Source organism: Phoxinus phoxinus, assembly GCF_949152265.1.
Source record: "Phoxinus phoxinus genome assembly, chromosome: 21".
Lineage (NCBI taxonomy): Eukaryota > Metazoa > Chordata > Actinopteri > Cypriniformes > Leuciscidae > Phoxinus > Phoxinus phoxinus.
The window spans coordinates 2,416,934-2,437,587 of record NC_136896.1 but is presented as its reverse complement, the minus strand read 5'-3'; the positions used below and the strand labels follow the sequence as shown (position 1 = coordinate 2,437,587).

Genomic DNA, 20,654 nt, shown 5'->3' with positions numbered 1-20,654 from the left:
TTTATCACACAAACCGCTTGTTTCGTGTCTTAGGCCATCAATGTGCACTTACGATGGGGAATTTTTTTATTTGGACTTTTCTCTGCATGCTTTTGGAGACAGTGCCTATATACCTGCATTATATGACTGACAGACAAGAACGGTTTGACCTAAAAATATCAAAATTGAAACTACTGCGGAGACAAAGACACCGACATCTTGGATGCACTTCAGGTAAGATAAAACACACCAAAATTTTATTTCAAAGTGAACTATCCCTTTAAATGTGACGTGACAGATCGCTGTAGCGCCTCAATCTTTTCTTCCATTTTAATAGAAATTATATCGAGAAAAACATGAATATCAGAAGGTATGTTGATAGATACAATTGACCTAAATCTGTATCATGACCATAGACTGTAAAAAGATCATGACTCATGTAATCTCTCAATCTGTTTCATCCGCGGAAAGACGTCAATAAACAGCAAGTGAACAATATCACTTTTGAATTTACCAGAGGAAAGTTATCCAGTGTTCACAATTCGCTTGTTAGGTAATAAAACGCTAGAGAAGAGCCTATTTGTTGTTAATTGTATGTTTTAATATATTTGCTGTGATTATGAAAACTACAAACATTTCAGCTTTAAATTGAGTGTAAATGTTGTATCTGTAAATAAATAGCAGTTGAATATAATATATCTATTATTAATTTGAACCTCTAATATTATAGTGTAGCCTACCAAATGAGAGGGTTCCCTGTATATGTCAGGGTTCTGCCCTGGCACTCTGTTTTGTCTTGGTTCATGTTTCTATGTTTGTCTTGTGTTTGAGCACATGGCTCTGTCTTGGTCCGTGTTTGCCATGTGCTCCTCTTCTTCCTGTTACCACGCTCCCTTGTTTAGTCCATGTCTCAAAACGTTTCAAAAATTCTGAATTAGAATTGGTAACTTCTTCTCTTAGCTGAGAGCAAATGATTATAAAAAGCAGACAATAAAGACCCTTAATCAGTTGTCAAACTTAATTACCTATTGGGTTATTCTTACTGCATTTTCATGTACCCATCATATAGGATTTAATTAGCCTGGCTAACGTCAGACCTCGTCTGATTGAGACGTGGTCTGGGAACCACGTTCATTTTCTCGTATTTGAGGAGTGGTTTACGAATGCCCAGAGCCGTTTATTGGGCGCTACGAATGTCTATCAAATGCGGCTATACGTAGCTCATAGCCAATCGTTTCCATTACACCAGATGCCGTATAGACCGCCAGAAATTCGACGAGGAAGACGACGATGGGAATACAGTTATTTGTTTTATTAGGAAAATACCATATACATAAAATGGTGGCTCAAGGTAAACCAAATTTTACACATTTTATAAATGACTTTACACTATGTACATCTTTTGGAACAAACAAAACAAAAACAAAAAAGCAATGAAAACATGTAATGCTTTGAAAGCACTGGAGTTTATGTAAAACATTTTATTTTATTTCTCTTCCTTACAGCTGATATTGTGAATATGTAATACCTCTTGTTCTTGTGGCATTTAATTTAAATAATTCAATTAAATAATTAAATATAAATTATATAAAAATATATATGCATTATATAAATGCAAATATTTCTCAAATATATACATGCATGTGTGTGTATTTATATATACAAAATGATTATACACAATACACACAAACATATATTATGTAAACACAAACTTTTATTTTGGCGATTAATCGCTTACAGCCCTACTTATAATTATAATCAAATTACTTTAATAATATCAACAATTCAAGAGATGGTTAGAAATATCCAAATGGACTTCAAGTTGATGTCTTCATGTAAGTGACATGCCCATCTCCAGCTGAAGTAGCCTATGACTAGTTTACTAGCTATTTTGTACCTTGTTCACTTTCTTCTGTTTTAGGTATATTATCTTGAGCTGCAACATAAGCATATTCATTTTAAAAAGATGAAGAACTGAGAGGAACCAGAGAACAGGAATTACCCTTTTTCATTATTTGAATAAACATGAATCTGATTGTCTTTGTTATTGTATTATTTGGGTATACAGTAGTACATATAAAAGCACAATATAAATGCCTCATTCATTGCAGCACAGAGTAAAATATGATGTATAATAAAAACTCATGTACATGATTCAATTATTTATTTTGTATGATTGTAGACAAAGGCTACATGAGATGAGAAAACAATAAGAAACCCAAAACCAGCGTGTCGTCACAATTCACAAATATTCAAATGTAATCAGATAATATCACATTTTTATTTATATACTAATTACTTATATACTAAACTAAAAGTGTGTGAGGACACTCATCAGAGGAACAAGTATCAGCATCAGAGAACCACACAGACAAGAAGCCTCAGATACCTTCACTTGTTCTGGGACCCACTTATCTGTGAAAAGGGGATATAATGCAATGCAGTGAAATGTAATGTATTTACATAGAAACCTTTATTTACAAATGATTAAAATAAATGAGATGTTCACCTGTGTTCCCCGCAGACAACACCAGAGGACCCATGGATATGGAAGCACTGTCATGGAAGTCCAGAGACCTGCGCTCTCTCCGCTGGTGTCCAGAGTCACAGTCCTAATAGAGAAAAGGGCAAAATCCAGCTGTGAATCTCTGTTAAATGTAGCTAAACAAACATGAAACAAAGGAAAGTCTCCAGCAGAGGGCAGAAAAAACAGGCAGCCTTACATACCAGTCTGATCTCATGAAATGTGTATCTATAGCACACATTGAGCCCTATCTTGCACCCAGCGCAATTGACTTTGTACACCGACGCATGTATCATTCCTATTTTGCACCCGCGCACAGCGGACTTTTCCCTCCACAGACGCACGTCGGTAAATTAGTGAATGAACTTGCGCTCGCGGGGGGCGGTTCAGCGCAAAGAGGAGGCGTTTTCCGGCGCAAAACTTCCATGGTGCTATTTTCCAGTTTTAGAAAGCAATTCCGCCACTGACCAGGAAAAAAACAGTCTAAAGACAGTCGCGTTGCGCGTTAGTCATATGGTATTTTAAGGGCGCGTGCTTGGCCATAATGTAGCGTGTTAACGCGCATCCACTTTGATTCTCTAATATAAACAGACGCAGCAGTTTTCATTTTTGCAAATCATACATTATTACAAGGAAAAATATTAACACACGAGGGAAATCATTGTTGTGTCCGTGAAGATGTGAAAAAAATCGATCTAGATAAAAAAAATAAAAAAAATAGATTAGGCCACACATTTACCCAAATTATTCGCCTGTTTAACCGAAGCTAATTTGGGTGGGTTTCTCCCATCATCCCCAATGTCACTTCTCTGAGTTTTACGGCCCTGACGAGAACGTCGGTCTCCTCGGCTGTGAACCGCTCCTGGCGTGCGCCGGCAAATCCGCCGTTATAATAGCAATGCGCCGTGGAACAATTCTCAATTCTTCTTAAAGGGAATGTGAGAGGACGCTCTGATTGGTTTATTTCACGTTACGCCCAAACCACACCTATGAATAATGAAGCGACTTCAGACCAACCCCTTTTAGATTTGCGCCGGGCACAAGAGGCATTTATCCCGCCGGGAAAATAGCAACAGCGCCGGGATCCGCCCACAAAGTTACTTGCGATTTGCGCTTTGACACTTGCGTTTCAGATCATTAAAATAGGGCTAGGGGTCTTTATCGTGCAATTTATACGCGAAAATTCGTTTTTACGTGCATATGATAGACAGTTTTCACATGCATATGATACACACTTTATTGCGTGTATACCCACGTACCCCACCCCACTAATCCTACCCAAACGTATAATACGCACATACCCTGATCATACCCAAGGGGTTTACAGTGCATACCGTATGAACGTAAAAACTATTTTTTGCGTATAAATTGCACGATAAACACAATGCGTGCTATAGATGCATTTAATGAGATCAGACACTGAAGAATTTGATCTTCAAATCTAATATAGAGCATTTGACGTTCCAAAATTTAACAGTCATTTTTATATATTAAAGTGATAAATTGCATTTATTTTCAATTACTCATAAAACATTATCATTATGCAAGGTTTTGTAAACTGACCATTGAGCAGCGATTGCTTGACAGAAGGCAAAGGTGAACAGCACAGTGCAGGTAAAGATTGACAGAGTTTGCAGTGTAGATATTCATCCCGAAGGAGAAATGGCTGGATGTCGAGACGCCGTTCTGCAGCAGATCCACTGTGTCGTCATTTGGATTGGGACACCTGAGAATATCAATAATGACAATCAACAAATCATATTATTTTCTTTGTTTCTACTCAACAAAAATGGAATCCTGTGCTTTTGTCTTGAAATCATGAGAGATAAAGTCTCTCAGGCAATCCTATAAAATCCCTGCTTTACTCTGAAAGGATGAGATCCCAGCGGAGGCTGTAATCAGGATCATTCACAGGTGTAGCCCAACACGTGTCCATCACCAGGGCAAACTGGCGGCTGTCGACCCCCTCAACACGAACTTCCACATGCATCTCCTGGTCGAGCTCTGCATCCACACTACCAGTGAAGGGCCGGGTAAACTCATCATCCTCATATGGAATCATCCGCACCTGATATCTGCCTTCACCAGCGGGAAGAGTCTTGTGCACAATACTGATCAAATATAAGAAGAAAAAAATATATATACAGCTCTGGAAAAAATTAAGAGACCACTGCAAAATGATCAGTTTCTCTTGTTTTGCTATTTAAAGATATGTGTTTGGGTAAAATTAACATTTTTGTTTTATTCTATAAACTACTGACAACATTTCTCCCAAATTTCAAAGAGCAATATTGTAATTTAGAGCATTTATTTGCAGAAAACGACAACTGGTCAAAATAACAAAAAAGATGCAGTGTTGTCAGACCTCGAATAATGGAAAGAAAATAAGTTCATATTTATTTTTAAACAACACAATACTAATGTACTAAAAACACAATACTAAAAAAAATCATATTTTAGTTGAACTACTCTTTTGAGCTGAAGTCAGAATTTGTATTTGACTCGCACCTCTCCAGTGGATTGATTTCCACATTCATGGAAAGTGTTTGTGTTTGAGGATAAACACAGCTGAAAGAAAGCTTCAGGATTTTCTCTGACTTCGTTGTCCCCAGAATAAAGTTATCATAGATGAAGTGGGTGCCATTGGCCTGTGGACAACAAATATAGCATTTTGTAATTTAGCATAAAAATAGATATTAAAGTAACATTAGACACAACTAAATACAAAAAGTTAAGTGAAATAATTACACATTAATGGTGGAGAATGTGGGCAAATGTTCCAGTGACTTTTGTGGCACGGTGTTGTGCATCCTTCCCCACTGAATCTCTTTCAGACTTTGAGAAGTCTTTAGCGAGGTTTGTTTGGGACCTTCCCTTGGTTGTTACAGATTGATACATACTTAATAATTGATACATTGCTACATACTTCTCAAAGTCTCATAGAGATTCGCCAGGAGGTCAAATAAAACTCTGATAGTTCTATCAGGCACTACAAATATTTGGATGATGTATTTGAAAAGATTATTCATAGTTAAACCTACCACAAGATTTGTACCACATATGTGTTCATCGTTATCAAAATGGAATTCCACTCTGCCATTCCGGACCGTTCCTTTGCAGCTGGGATCATTGAGGTGTAAGACATCAGCTGGAAAACCAGCCTCAAAGAGCTGACAGCGAGACACAGATATGGAGCCAGAGCTGCTTTCACAGGTTTCTGAGAAATCTGAGAGGGAAAAAAAGAGAGATTTAATGATTTTAAAAAAGACCTGTATATTTCACATTTAATTATGGAATGACACCAACCAAAAGAGTCAGAATGTGGTGTGTGATGGTCCTTTTTACACAAACAGCCATAAACGCCATTTTTTCCCCCAAACCATTCATCCTCAGAGCAGTTGACTTTAGAGTGATTTTTCACATCTAAGAGGAAAAGAACAGATAGATTAAATACAATGCAAATAATATTGTCTATCACATTAATCTGACATCACTAGCTTTAATCCAATTCGCTAACACAAACCGTTAGCATTTCACTAGCGCGTTAACCTGCCATCCGGGCTCACCGTCTTTTTTTCTCCCTCGCGCTAAGCAAGACTGAACTATGAAAACCTTTTCACAATATTCTAATTTTGAATTTGGGGTTTTCATAAGCTGTAAACCATAATCAAAATTATAACAAATAAAGGCTTGAAATATTTCACTTTGCATGTACTGAGTCTATATAATATATTAGTTTCATTTTTTAAGTTGAGTTAAAAATAAATGAACTTTTGCACGATATTCTAATTTTTTGAGTTTCACCTGTACTTAAAATGTGAATTCTTGATATTAAGAATGGATTGTAGTGGGAGCACTGGGGTGTGTCAGGTGTTACTGTGTGGCAATGGCAAATGGTTTACATGGCTCATGAGTCAGGTAGGAGGGCCCCTTAACAGAATTTTGCTTAGGGCCCCAGGGAGGTCAGGATCGGCTCTGCTGAGACTGCTCTCATTAGAGTTACAAATGATTTGCTCTTATCATCATATCGTGGTTGTATCTCTCTATTAGTGTTACTGGGTCTTAGTGCTACATTTGATTCTATCGACCACAACATTCTTTTGAATAGAAAATAATTTGAAAATGTTGGCATTAGTGAAATTGTATTGGCATGGTTCAAATCTTACTTATCTGATCGTTATCTGATCATTTGTAGCAGTAAACAAAGAGATGTGTTACTGATCACAAGTTCAGTATGGAGTACTGCAATGATCAGTACTAGGACCGTTGCTTTTTACCGTTGCAATACTTTAGTGAGCTCTTAACACATTGTAATTCTTTACGTTTATTGTGATCTCAAAATTATGGCGAGTTGATAATACTGCAGGCGGTAAATCCTTTTCCTATTTAGCACCTAAACTCTGGAACAGTCTTCCTAGCATTGTTCGAGAAGCAGACACACTCTGTATAAAAACACACCTCTTTATAACTGGCCTACACATAACACAATATAATTTTCTATAAGTTAAATGATTATTAGCCTGCATAAACTAGGTCAGCCGGAATCAGGAACACTTCCTATAACACTTGATGTACTTGTTACATCGTTTGAAGAATGTTATCTACACTAATATTAGTTTCTCTGTTTATCCCGAGGTTATCGTAGTCAGTTGGGTCCGGGCCATATCCAGATCAGATGGAGGACCTGCGCCTTGCCATGACCACAACTCAGCCCATGAACATCAGCAGATATTGTGCCAACTAGACTATCCCCTGTGAAGGCCTCATCGACATGACAGCCAGTGGCACAGATCCTCAACAAAACCCATCTCCATATCGGCGTGATGAATCCGGTCTTGAACCAGACGTAAATGGATTAAATATTTGGGATATTTAGGATCGGAATTTTGTTCCGATCCCAATCTGACTTCTTACCTGTAATGCTGCCTGAATCATAATTATACACTGTTTGTTGGTCAGCGGAGAACTGCCCCCTTGACTGAGCCTGGTTTCTCCCCCCCCCCCCCCCCCCCAAAAAAAGACTCCATTCTGTCACCTGATGGGATTTGGATTCCTTGTCATTGTCGCTTCTGGCTTGCTTAGTTGGAGACACTTAATATTCAAAATTGACATCATTTTATGAGAACTGAACTGGATGATGACATCACTGTTTTCTCTAGAGCGGCTGTATAGATAAATTAACTAAATTAATAACTAATGACTTTTACAACCGAAATTAATCAACACTGAACTTACAATGCTAGACAATGACACTATTTTCTTCTAGAGCTGCTGTACAGCTAAACAAACTTTGTTGCATATTTTTTTATTACTGTAAAGCTGCTTTGAAACAATCTGTATTGTAAAAAGCACTATATAAATAAATATAACTTGACTTGGCGTGGCCAATCAAAACGGACCGTCTAACCAACCAGAGCAGAGTACAGTAGATCCGCGAGTGGTTTAGAGAGACAGAATCTTCAAACAAACCATTTTCAGACTCTTTGAGAAATGAGGTGATGTGCGATGTATATTATGAGAAAATGAAAGGGTTGGTTTTGTTTTTTGCTTTTACTTTGGACGCATGTAAACTTGGTGATGGAGACTCCAAAACAGGAATCTTTAAATAAGCATAATAGGGGCACTTTAAGTAAATTGTGTGCTTTCTTTGAGCCTATTCAAAGCATTTTATCAGTGTACATACATGCTATTAAGAATGTTTTGTTATGTTTTGTTGACTTTTTCTACACCATTGTGTAATGGGTCAACAAAAGCAGGGTTTATAAAGAAGTCAAGACAATACTTTACCAGTGGTTGTGATTGGTGGAGTAATGGATTCTGTGGGTAAGATTGTCTCTGTTGTTGTAGATGCCAATGAGATGGACCGGTTTGAGGCATCTGGTAATAGGACCGTTTCATATCAACATCAATAATTTTCAAAAAAAATTACTTAAATGCATATGAGTAAATGCTCTCCTACCTAAACAGTAAGCTCCGCAAAACATTGGCTTGACAAACTCATACACATGGTAATTTCCTGGACAGGCTTTGACTCTTATAGGGTGGGATGTGTAGTTACAGCAGCCATTCCATGAGGAGACACAGACCTGACGGGTGACCACTCCATCTTCCAGCTGTGGGTGAGGGCCGTTGAGCCACAGTGGGTCACTAGTGCCACAGGTGTACTGATTTACACATGATTCTGGCATCTGAGCTTTTTGTCCGTTGTTGAACATCCTGTACCAGCCATTCCAGTCCACATTATAATCACACATGCCTAAGTTATTATGGTCAGTGGCTCTCCAAGGCTGATCCAGACTGGTATAGGTGTAGCAGGGGTCGACACTTGGGGTGGTGAAAGATACTATTATGAAAAAATTTGAAAGAGAGCATTGCATACTGAAGATTAAATGCATCCAAGTAGAAGATAAACTTTAACAGGTCTGCACAGGTAATTATCATATGAAAATCTACAAAATAATTAATGATAATTATGACAAATACAAAGATGAATGAATATACCTGCACAGTATACAGGAGATGGTATTGACAGAGTCGGTCTGGTAAATTTGTAGACATAATAATTTCCAGGACAAGCTTTGACTTGGATTGGGTTTGATTTGTAGCGACTGCACTGATCATGATAAGAGCTGTAAATTTCACGAGTAACAACTCCATCTTCTAGTCGAGGATGAGAGCCACCAAGATACAGAGAACTATAACCTCCACATGACATATAATAAAAACACCACTCAGGCATCTGAGCACTTGATCCATTAATGAAGAGTCGATACCAGCCGTCCCATTCTACACGAGTGTCATCGTGTCTATTTACATATCCATTTGTATACCAGTAAATGGGAGGGCTTCTCCAGGAGTTGTCGAGTATGTTGTAGTTATTGCAAGAGTCTGTGTTAGTGAGAGATCAAAACAAGGAACTTGAGGCCTAATTTCATCGTCAAATATGGTGATAAAAATATAGTAAGGTAGTTTAGCCATTTGTACTGTGCATGGCATGCCTGCGTAATATGATGAGATGCTACAAGTTCATGCATAAAAGGCTCCATTTTAAACTGTAATGCACAACCATTACAAAAAAAGTTAATGTTACTATTCATATATGTTATTATATTTACTGCATACAACTTACTCAAGGTGATGTTGGATCCAGTGATTATATCTGGACTCACAGTGAAAACAACCTGTGAAATAGTGCTGACATCTAAAAAGAAGGAAATTCAAAACATGATTGAAATAATTTTTAAAAGGTTTTAAATTCTTTGTTAATAGGTGGGGAAAAGCACAGTACCTGTACAGTATCCTGAACACCCAAATTGTGGATTCACAAGTTCATAGATATAGTAATTGCCTGGACACGCTTTCACTCTGATGGGGATTGTCTTGTAATCACAGCAGCCTCTCAAATAACCACCACAGACCTCCCTGGTCACCACTCCATCCTCTATCTGAGGGTGAGGACCATTGAGCCACAGATTGATATTTGTATTACAGGAGTATTCACTAACACAGGTCTCTGACATCCGGATGTCCATTCCATAGTAGAAAAGCCGGTACCAGCCATTCCAGGAGAAAGAGTCGTCACAAATGTTATCTCCACTTTCATTGTTGGCTCTCCAGGGACGATCCAGAGACTCATAGTTGTAGCAAGGATCACTGCTGATGCTTTGGAAAGCAACTGTCATGGACAAAAGGGATCTTTGTAAAAATACTGTTAAAATGCTGTATTTATATGGAAGACAATTTAGTTTTAGCCCTGACTATAGAGACACTGGGATAGGCTCCAGCATCCCCGTGGCCTTATATAGGACAAGAGGTTTGGAGAATTTAGTGTTATATCCTAAAACTACAATGATATTATTCTACAATTATATTACAATTATATTATGGCCTCTGTTACGCATGCAATTGTAAGACTGAAAATAATTCAAGACATTTCAAATGAACTGAGAAATGAAATACTGTTTTTGACCCCTTCTCCTCCAATGACCATTTGCCCAAAGACACAGTGGGGGTTCCCTGCTGTTTCTGATAACGATCAAGACCTGTAGGCCAAGATGTTTGTGTATGCACGGGGGAAGTGTAAATACCTGATAGGTCAGTTTTGTCTCACAATTTGGATTTTAGTCACATGGTCAAGAAGGATAAATTAGGTTGAAACTGTTGTTCTGCCCTTTTGCCTTTTCTGGAGCTCTGGCTCTCACCTTCTCTTGGGCTCTCTTCCTTCATCTCTCTCTCTCTCTCTCTTTATCTCTCTATTCTATCTCTAAGGTAACATTTACATGCTGGTTAAGATTATTTGGTTTAAGTTACCATCAATTCATTAATCTACTTTGTAACTATTTTAAGTGTAACCATCAACATATTTTGTCATTAAATCTTTCGATTACAGCTAGTGTGCTAGTTTTGATTTGGTCTTAACTTTTGTGCTACATAGTGCAATACAATACTATCACTCTCTTTAGTCTATAGCAACGCTCTCCCACGTATGAAGCTATTGTAACTGTACTTATTTTCCGTCATTGGTATAAGTGGCAGTGAGTGGAACAGACAAGAAATGTACAGCTTTAAACCATCTTGCTAATAACGTTTCTTTAGTCGCTCGGCAGTCTTGCAGTCTGAACCCCTGAAAGATTTCCACTCTTACAGATGGTGCCGAAACCCGGGATCCCTTGCAGTGTGTTTTCTGAAATTCACTTTGATCAGAATGAGAATAACTCATTTTTATAGTTGATTTTGTGATTGGATTATAGCTGATCTTCTGACAATGGGTAAGTCTGTTTTCCTTGTTTAATGGTATGATAAGAAGTCTCCATTTGCATGAATTGAATGAAACAGTATTTTGAATAGCTTTAATAGTCACATTACGGTATAATTTGTGAATATTCAGATCTCCTCGGGGATGGAAGGGAAAAATTCTGATAATAGTGATGTATTGTTTGCTTTATGGAGCAAAAAAGTTGAGCCTAGCATATGTAAACTCTCTAAAGAGTACATTGACGTTAAATGTCCAGAAGAAGAATTGCTCCGATGGTGGGACAATGTTGGAAAACATCAAAAGAAATCTAAACATGATGAAATTATTGAGGCTTTAAACTTCATTCGTTATACAAAGCTACACGAGTTAGCAACATGTGTAGTTCCTGCATTTAATAACATGGAATCTAAAAATGCAGAAAATGCACAAAAGTCTGAGGCAAAGATTCAAGATCTTAAAACACAGATAGATAAATTGCTATCTGAGCTGTTAGCCCTAAATAAAAAGTATAAAAATCACAAAGAGACCATTGCAGATCTCAAGGCTGAGCTAAATGCTAAAGAGCACATGTCTTTCAAAATGCTTAAAAGCGTTGAGACTAAAAAGAACGTTCACTTCTTGGAGGAGGTGACTTCTAGTGAATCTGAAACATTTAGTTCAGAAAATGCAAATGCCCAAGAAAGTGTTCATATTTCAGTTCTTAGGGTGATGGCACATGGTCATGAAAATCCTCAAACTCCAGGTGAACATAGCAAACTTCAAAATGGTAAAGAAACCAGGCTTTGCAGTTCCTGTCATAAAATAGGCCATCTAGAGGAAAAATGCTGGTCACTGGGTAGGGGAAGGCCTCCACCTTATATTCTGAAAAATAGCAAAACACTTTCTAAGAGCAAAAATCCGCAATCTGCACATACAGGTAAAACTCTTAGCGAGTTAACTGCTTTGTTCATGCAAGGCCTTCAGCTATTAACTTCACTTGCTAGTGGGTTGGTAGCCCAATAAGCAACAAGTTTTACATCCAAATTCCAACGATCCTGATTGTATTTTCAAATTTGTAATTGTGCAAAACACATAATGATCATAGAACACACTTTATAGTTGTTTGTGTACACTCTGCACATAGGCTAATTGATTTTATTATTTTAAAACACATAAATGCTTTACTGTAAGTGTTGTAAAAACACTTAGGTTTTAAATGTTGTAGATGCTAAGTGCAATCTAGACAATGTATTTTTGTGTTAAGTGGAATAATTGTTGCACTGAAATTGTAGAGCAATTTCATTTTGCATGTGTGACTATGTTGAGTTTGTTTGTCTCCTTATTGGAAACTCGGTTATCTTCCATATAACTGTAGTAAAACCATGTAAAGGAGCATAGAATTGCCATATGTGGCTACACAATTTGCATTAACCATGAAAATCCTTTCATAACAGGATTTAACTCTGAACTTTGCACTTTAGCATGCTCCTAACAAAGAACTTTAAGGGAAGGAGATGAGCCATGATCACACTTCACTCACAATTCTCATGCTGGCTCCCTGTTACAACAGGACCAAATTTGCATCACAATTGTAAAAACCCTCACCTTTGTTTTGAAGCATGATAAATTTACACATAGCTGCAGATAAATGCAGCCACATTTGATCTTCATACAAAGTCAAATCTGCATCTATATGATTCTGCCTCACAAACTTAATCCATACAAAATTATTTAAGTCTTTACATCTAGACTGAATTATAACTGTGAATTGCATTCAGCAATTGTTTGTTTTGTTTTTCTTTGGATTTATTTGATCACTTAAATAATATTTTGCCTCACCAGGTGAAATTCAAAATTTTATGTCATCATTCTTATTTTTACCCAAGTACAAATATTTGTAATGTATTAATGTAATGTTAATGTATTTGAAATATCTCTGAAACGTTTTTGATTGCTTATTTGTATTTTGTCCAATTGACTTGCAACAATGCTTGTGGACATTAGTTCAATTGAATCTCTGTGAATGGTTACACTGAATATTTTGCTGATAACTCTTCATGAAATGTTGTTTTAAACCAGCATTAGTTGTTTTGTTTTGATGCAATTTATTTACATGTTTCCAGAAACAGTGTAATAACTTGAAAAATCTTATTTTATCCTTCCTTGACCATCTTTTTAATTAAGTACACTTAAGGGCTTTTTTCCAGTGAGAAATTTTAATCTGACCATATCAATCATCTGACCAATGACAAATGCCATGTGTCTGCTTTTGCTGTTTTGTTGTGCTGTGTACTCTTTTAAATCACAGGATACCTGCAACCAAGTTCATATCCTGTGAATTCATCCTCAGAAAGAGGAATCAACGTTTGCTTCCAGATCCAGTGCCTGTTCTTGTGAAATTGTGAGGTGTTCGATGGATGATTTGCATATCTATGAAAGGTGCAACACCGTGTGATGGAACCTCCCTACTCATGCAGGGCCGAAATGAGAACAACAACTAAAGACTGACCAACCGCAACAAGCCTGGACGAAATGTCTGAAGATACAACTACACCCAACAGCAAAACATGTCTTTATGAACTGTGTCACCTTTGGACTCCAGGTGTGTGGCCAATGGTGCCAAGGGCCGATTTGTAAGACTGAAAATAATTCAAGACATTTCAAATGAACTGAGAAATTAAATACTGTTTTTGACCCCTTCTCCTCCAATGACCATTTGCCCAAAGACACAGTGGGGTTCCCTGCTGTTTCTGATAACGATCAAGACCTGTAGGCCAAGATGTTTGTGTATGCACGGGGGAAGTGTAAATACCTGATAGGTCAGTTTTGTCTCACAATTTGGATTTTAGTCACATGGTCAAGAAGGATAAATTAGGTTGAAACTGTTGTTCTGCCCTTTTGCCTTTTCTGGAGCTCTGGCTCTCACCTTCTCTTGGGCTCTCTTCCTTCATCTCTCTCTCTCTCTCTCTTTATCTCTCTATTCTATCTCTAAGGTAACATTTACATGCTGGTTAAGATTATTTGGTTTAAGTTACCATCAATTCATTAATCTACTTTGTAACTATTTTAAGTGTAACCATCAACATATTTTGTCATTAAATCTTTCGATTACAGCTAGTGTGCTAGTTTTGATTTGGTCTTAACTTTTGTGCTACATAGTGCAATACAATACTATCACTCTCTTTAGTCTATAGCAACGCTCTCCCACGTATGAAGCTATTGTAACTGTACTTATTTTCCGTCATTGGTATAAGTGGCAGTGAGTGGAACAGACAAGAAATGTACAGCTTTAAACCATCTTGCTAATAACGTTTCTTTAGTCGCTCGGCAGTCTTGCAGTCTGAACCCCTGAAAGATTTCCACTCTTACACAATCCAAGAGGCGATGTTTGTTTATCATAGCAGAAGCGTAACAAAATAATGCTTCATTAAAAATAAAGCGCAGATGATGAACGAATGAGAATGACAAGGAAGCACAAAAAATTTACGTACAGTACACAATAGTAGTTACAAACAAGAGTTTGTTGTTAGTTGCCAACGGCACTGCAGCTTCAGACACACAATGACACTCGAAGCCACTCAAAGCCAGCGAATCTAAGCAACATCCGCGTATGTTTTGTTTCTCACATTTGTTGTTGTGCCGGTCCGACTATCTTCCAAACAGAATTTTTCAAATACCGGTTACCCCACCTTTAAAGAGCTCAAGAATTTAAAGCGGCAGATGACATAACTGCTTCGCTTATAATAAACAAAGATATTGTGCATTGGTGTGGATGCTAAAATGGTTTTAGTTATAGCTATTGTGTGAACAGGCCTTTAAAAATCTCACCTGCACAGTACATAGGCCGGGGAGCTGATATGATGGGTTTGACAAATTCATAGACGTAATAATCTCCTGGACAGGCTTTGACTCGGATGGATGTGGATCTGTAGTCTCCACACTCACGGGAATACCCCCACAGCCACCTTGAATGAGTTCCCATGACTCCACGGGTCACCACTCCATCCTCAAGTGTTGGAAGAGAACCGTTGAGATGCAGTGCAGTTTCTCCACCACATCCAGCATTACTCACACACCACTCAGACATCTGGGCACTTTCTCCATTCAGATACAGCCGATACCAGCCACTCCATTCAACAAGAGTGTCATCATATTCATGGTAATGGCTTTGCCGTATGTCTCTCCAGGATTCATCAAGAGTGTTATAATCATAGCATGGATCAGAGCTGGAAGTTGTAGGTTCTGAGAGAATTAAGACAAAACAACAGACAGATGTGATGATACATTCTCATTCACTGCACTCCAAAAAGTGATTTTCTTCCTCAGTATTTTCCTTTTTCCCGCTGGGTTGTGCAAAAGCACCTCTACAGACGAGCGAGAGTATTCACACTGGAAGCGTTTGTGCAGCGTCACAGCAGCAGCTCAAAAGCGTGTTTTCTCTAAACGCCGACAGAAGAACCATTTCAAACAATGAAATATAAAAATAAATAATTCAGTATCAAAAAAAGATTTAAATTGTCGTTTGCGTTGCGGGTTATTAATTAATGTTAATTTTTTTTATTTTGCTTTATTAATAAAGTCACAAAAATAGGTGATTTTATTAATTAGAAATGTCCACCTTTTATGCATTTAAAATGTCTAAAATCAGCTACACAAGAGTGTGTCGTTCGTATCCAGGAGCTCCGAAGGATGAGTGTTGACAGTGCAGTGGAAGACGAGTGAAGACCAGGCCTGGGACATTTGCGTTTTGTCTATATGCGCCAGTCGGCTATGATGCACCACCCGCCGTTTGCTTTAGTTTTATTTATTTTAAAACTCCCGTTTACCAGTCCCCAATTCTTCCCTGCGCCTTGAACTTTGATACATTTATATTCAAACGCATTCTAAATAGCATATTCATAGCCGTATCTTTTTTTTATTTGACCTCAGATGCGTATTCTTCGTGTGAGTCACTGAAATGACTGCTCAAAACAACGAGGTGTGGGAGTATTTTGTGCCATTTCTAACTGGATAATTAGAATTCAGGACGTTCACGTAAGTGTGATAGCCGAAGCAAGCAAATGCCCATCAGGTTATTCACTTAAATTCACATGAATGAGCTTCAGAATCGGAATCAGAATGAGCTTTTTCAAAGGGATTATTTATTATTATTATTATGGGATTTGACTGTTTGATTTATAGATGCTAGTATGGATCATATATATATAGCCTACATGTCTTTACAGGGTGTCTTACTGTTAGACTAGTCGGTTACAAAACTTCCGTTTAAACGACTGTCAAATGCGCACATCCCTAATTAAAACACTCACCATTAATCAGCAGCAGTAATGATACACACAGTATCATTGTGACGAACGGCACCTGCATACACACGTACAACATACAGACACATGAAATGTTTCGGTAACACTTTACAGGTTCATTAGTTAATGTATCAACTAACATTAACTAAACATGAGAAATACATTTGTTACTGTATTTGTTAATGTTTGTTAACAGAAAGACAGCTGTTCAGTGTTTGTTCATGTTAGTTGAACTAATGTTAACAAGATTTTAATAAAGTATTAGTAAATGTTGAAATTAATATGAACAAATATTAATAAATGCTGTATACGTGCAGTTCATTATTAGTTCACGACTTGAGCTATAAAGTAAGTTTGGAACAAACATGGTTTTAATCTCATAAATGCCGTGTATTGATGGTGTGCTAAGCTAACATGCTAACGTTAGCTAGCTCAGGTGCACCTGCCATCTAACGTTAGCTGTTATTTTTATGAATTTTTCTAAATAGGAATGCTTACTGAACTGTTTCTTTATTCAAGAAAGGCATTTGATACAGTTTCAATGTGAAGTGAGAACTTTGATACAACAAATTAGGGGGTGAAACAGCGTGAATAGCCAGTCGTTAGCCATTATAATGCAAACAAAAGAAATGCATATTACCAGGGCCATAACCAGGCTGGAGATGTGTGAATGTGAGCAGGAGAGACTGACACTGAATGGGGCTCGTTTGCACCACAAAACAACAGAGACAATAGACTGAATAGATGCTTATAGATGACAATAAACACAAGTTTGCATTTTAAATTCTAATCAAATTAAAGTCATATGACATGATCTTGAAAAACATTTAACTAAATGCAGAGTTTTAGACTTATCACCTTCAAATTTTAAATATAACATGGTCAGACATGTGGCTTTAGCTGGAGTGCAATTCTAGATTGCTCCAGTGCCAACTTCAATTTAATTTTCATGAAGATGTTTCATAACTTACACAACTTTGAAGCTATTCATACAATTTTTTTTTCATTATGACAATAATTAATTCTACATTTCCAATAAAGTGCCAGGTGTCAGCTTTCAAATGAGACCATACTTGTGCTTTTAGTACAAAGGGTCCATGAACTGTATCTGTTTTAGTTTGGGTATGCCATTTCTGGGGATTTTTCAAAAGTGGCGTTGCAAGCTAACAGGTTAACTAATGTAGTTAAACTACATTAAAGCCACTAGCATTGTAAGTGATTTGATGGAGTGAAAAATACTCTGAAAATTACCTGAGTTCAGATCTGCAGTTTAAGATTCTGTCTTCAGCAGCTCAACACTCTCAATCTTACCAACTGCGTGGATCATTACTGGAAACAGAACCAGTTTTCATTTTTAAGGTGATTGTGAAATTGCTACTTTGCATTTAGAAAGGCAGTCTTTCTCTCTGTGTTTGAATATATCAAAGGTGGATCTAGATAATCATTTACAGTGTAACATTGAGGAGGCATGAGAACTATGGGTGTGGCTACAAAAGCAAAAGATTGTTTTATACCAATTCAATGTATATTTAACACATCTAGCAGATTGCAATAATTTACATTGTTACCATTATAAATACTCAGTTATGCAGGTGTTTTATTGTAGATGTTGAGGAATCGTGTGAGGTGATGAACAAGGGCAAGGATATCAAAACATCAGATGCTTTCAAATTTCCTTGTATTAGTCATTAAGAATTAAACTAAGAATTGAATGTCACTGCAACCCAGTTTTATCATAAACAGGGGTCAAATATCAAAGCTGGAGTCTTTAATCTTTCCAATGATACTCAGTTTGTCCAGATCAAGTAAGAGTGTGGTGTTTTAATGTGAGGTAAATGTTGAACAACAATAATAAAGTACAATACAAGTACAATAATAAAAAACAACGTAAAGGGGTTAAAGGGATAGTTCACTTTAAAATTAAAATTCTGTCATCATTTACTCACCCTCAAGTTGTTTCAAACCTGTATTAATTTATTTATTCTGCTGAACACAAAGAAAGATATTTTGAAGAATGTCAGTAACCAAACAGTAGTCTGTACCCATTGACTTCCATAGTAGGAAAAAAAAATACTATGGAAGTCAATGGGTACAGACTACCGTTTGGTTACTGACATTCTTCAAAATATCTTTCTTTGTGTTCAGCAGAATAAATAAATTAATACAGGTTTGAAACAACTTGAGGGTGAGTAAATGATGACAGAATTTTAATTTTAAAGTGAACTATCCCTTTAATAATGCAGATGCATCTTACTGCACAAAAGTCTGTAATGTTTGTTTATTCAAGCATGTTTGAAATAACAAACATCTAAATGCAAACACAGTCACGAAGATCATGATAACTGATCATATCTTCCTCTTTACTATATAAAGTTAATAGTAAATAAAGACAAATTAACATTAGAAGGTATGTTGAAAGATACAGTACAACTTACCGTAATCGAATAAGATGTGCCAAGACAACCTGTCTCACTTTCCTACTCTCACTTTTCCTTCTCACTCAGTCAGTTACACAGTCACCATCCCGTTCCCGACTGAAGTGTCATGTGTCCTCTATCAAACGTGTTCTTCTGAATCTGAGTACTGTTTTTTTAACTGACAGTTGGCATTGTGCTAGGGAATGTGTCTTTTCAAGTTAGCGTTGTCTTTTCAAAGTATGAGCTACCAAAATAAGCCAAAGAATACCATATCAGATATCATTTGTTGTTTAACATCTATATCTATCATTTGTTTACTTGTTTTGCTTTATCAAACCGTTTTTATGAAATTGAAATTGTTGTTTTTAAAATATAGTTTTGAGCAGTTACGCTGGTCAGAGTCCTTATTTCTTGTTTTTATAAAGATAAAAAAGCCTGCTGTGACACAAATGTGTTATTAAAATGAAATCCTCATTGGTTTGGTTTAATGAATTGTGAGTTTTCTTATAGGCCTATAGTTACAAATACACGTATAAAAAGGTTAAATGCCAGGTTAAAGAGATGTGCAGAGTGTGTCTGCTTCCCGGACAATGGTAGGAAGACTGTTCCAGAGTTTTGGTGCTAAATAGGAAAAGGATCTACCGCCAGCAGTCAATTTTGATATTCCAGGTATTATCAACTGGCCAGAATTTTGAGATCGCAGTAGACGTGAAGGACTATAATGCGTTAAGAGCTCGCTCAAGTACTGCGGAGCTAAACCATTCCGTGCTTTGTAAGTAATCAGAAATATTTTAAAATGTATACGATGTTTAATAGGCAGCCAATGCAGTGTTGACAGAACGGGGCTAATATGGTCATACTTCCTGGTTCTGGTTAGCCTGGGAAAACCCAGTTGTAACTGAGTAAGGGTCTGGCAAAGCTCCATAGACAATTCATTTCCACAGGGGCGTCACCAATGGACGTCGGATAGATCTAAAACCAATCAGAGCGATGAATGACATGACGTATGCAGAGCGACGGAGAAACATCTCGAGACTCTCAGCAATTTTCTGTTTGTGTTAACGAAAATGACTATTTTAAATCGCTTGAAACAGACGCAATAGCTGATTCGAACGAGTGATGTTGTGATGTTCCATGGCGGCATCCATCTCTGTAATGTACAAAATCTGCGTAACCGTCTCTGCTCTGTCGTCATCGTGTAAAGCCCGCCCCAACGTTTCTGATTGGTGCCGCGATTTCGACGGACTGGAAATGGGTTTCAATGGGCTCTTTGCCAGACCCACTTGCAGAGCAAATCTAAATTTGCCGGAAGTGGTCTGGGTTTTCCCAGGCTAGGTTCTGGTAAGAACTCGAGCTGCTGCGTTTTGGACCAGCTGTAGTTTGTTTGTTAAGCGTCCAGGGCCGAACCCAGGGTGTGCTCTTTGATAACAATCTTTCATTTGAAAGCCACGTTTCTACTATCTGTAAAACCGCATTCTTCCATCTTAAAAATATATCTAATTTACGACATATGCTTTCACTGAAAAATGTGGAGCAGTTAGTTAATGCATTCATGACATCAAGGCTAGATTATTGTAATGCTGCAGGTTCCGATGACAGAACATCCATGAAGTGTTAGGTTATTACGTGCAGAGGTTTTTGGTACAATAATTAAAACCTCTCTTGGTCAGAATTTTAGTAATAGGAAATTTCTAGCC

General features: G+C 37.4%; 2 protein-coding genes across 3 annotated transcripts in view; both read right to left on the bottom strand.

Annotated features, from left to right (window-relative positions):
- The window catches only part of LOC306989708 (uncharacterized protein), a 66,905-nt gene that overhangs the window by 19,694 nt on the left and 26,557 nt on the right, over positions 1-20,654 (bottom strand). The window lies entirely within an intron of this gene.
- LOC306989706 (uncharacterized protein) lies at positions 2,101-19,117 on the bottom strand. 2 transcript variants are annotated; one of them, XM_079595627.1, is made up of 16 exons: positions 18,976-19,117; positions 17,792-17,869; positions 16,547-16,598; positions 15,066-15,479; positions 9,792-10,178; positions 9,633-9,704; positions 9,005-9,391; positions 8,463-8,846; positions 8,291-8,380; positions 5,810-5,926; positions 5,545-5,729; positions 5,012-5,151; positions 4,369-4,614; positions 4,067-4,229; positions 2,489-2,591; positions 2,101-2,394 (listed from the first exon to the last, which is right to left on the bottom strand). In XM_079595627.1, exons 3-16 carry the CDS (start codon positions 16,581-16,583, stop codon positions 2,291-2,293), a joined length of 2,829 nt encoding a protein of 942 aa, XP_079451753.1. In that variant the 5' UTR covers positions 16,584-16,598; positions 17,792-17,869; positions 18,976-19,117; the 3' UTR covers positions 2,101-2,290. The 2 variants fall into 2 exon arrangements, with proteins under 2 accessions (XP_079451753.1, XP_079451754.1); XM_079595628.1 differs by lacking the exon at positions 17,792-17,869 and having other exon boundaries at positions 18,976-19,104.

Bases quoted from the DNA above. Each gene is read 5' to 3' on its own strand.
- LOC306989706 (XM_079595627.1), bottom strand. From the start codon at position 16,583: ATGATACTGTGTGTATCATTACTGCTGCTGATTAATG. The intron at 5,152-5,544 runs GTAGGTTTAACT...TGTTGTCCACAG, and splicing joins TATGTGGTACAAATCTTGTG to GCCAATGGCACCCACTTCAT. The intron at 4,615-5,011 runs GTGCGAGTCAAA...ATATTTGATCAG, and splicing joins GAAATCAATCCACTGGAGAG to TATTGTGCACAAGACTCTTC.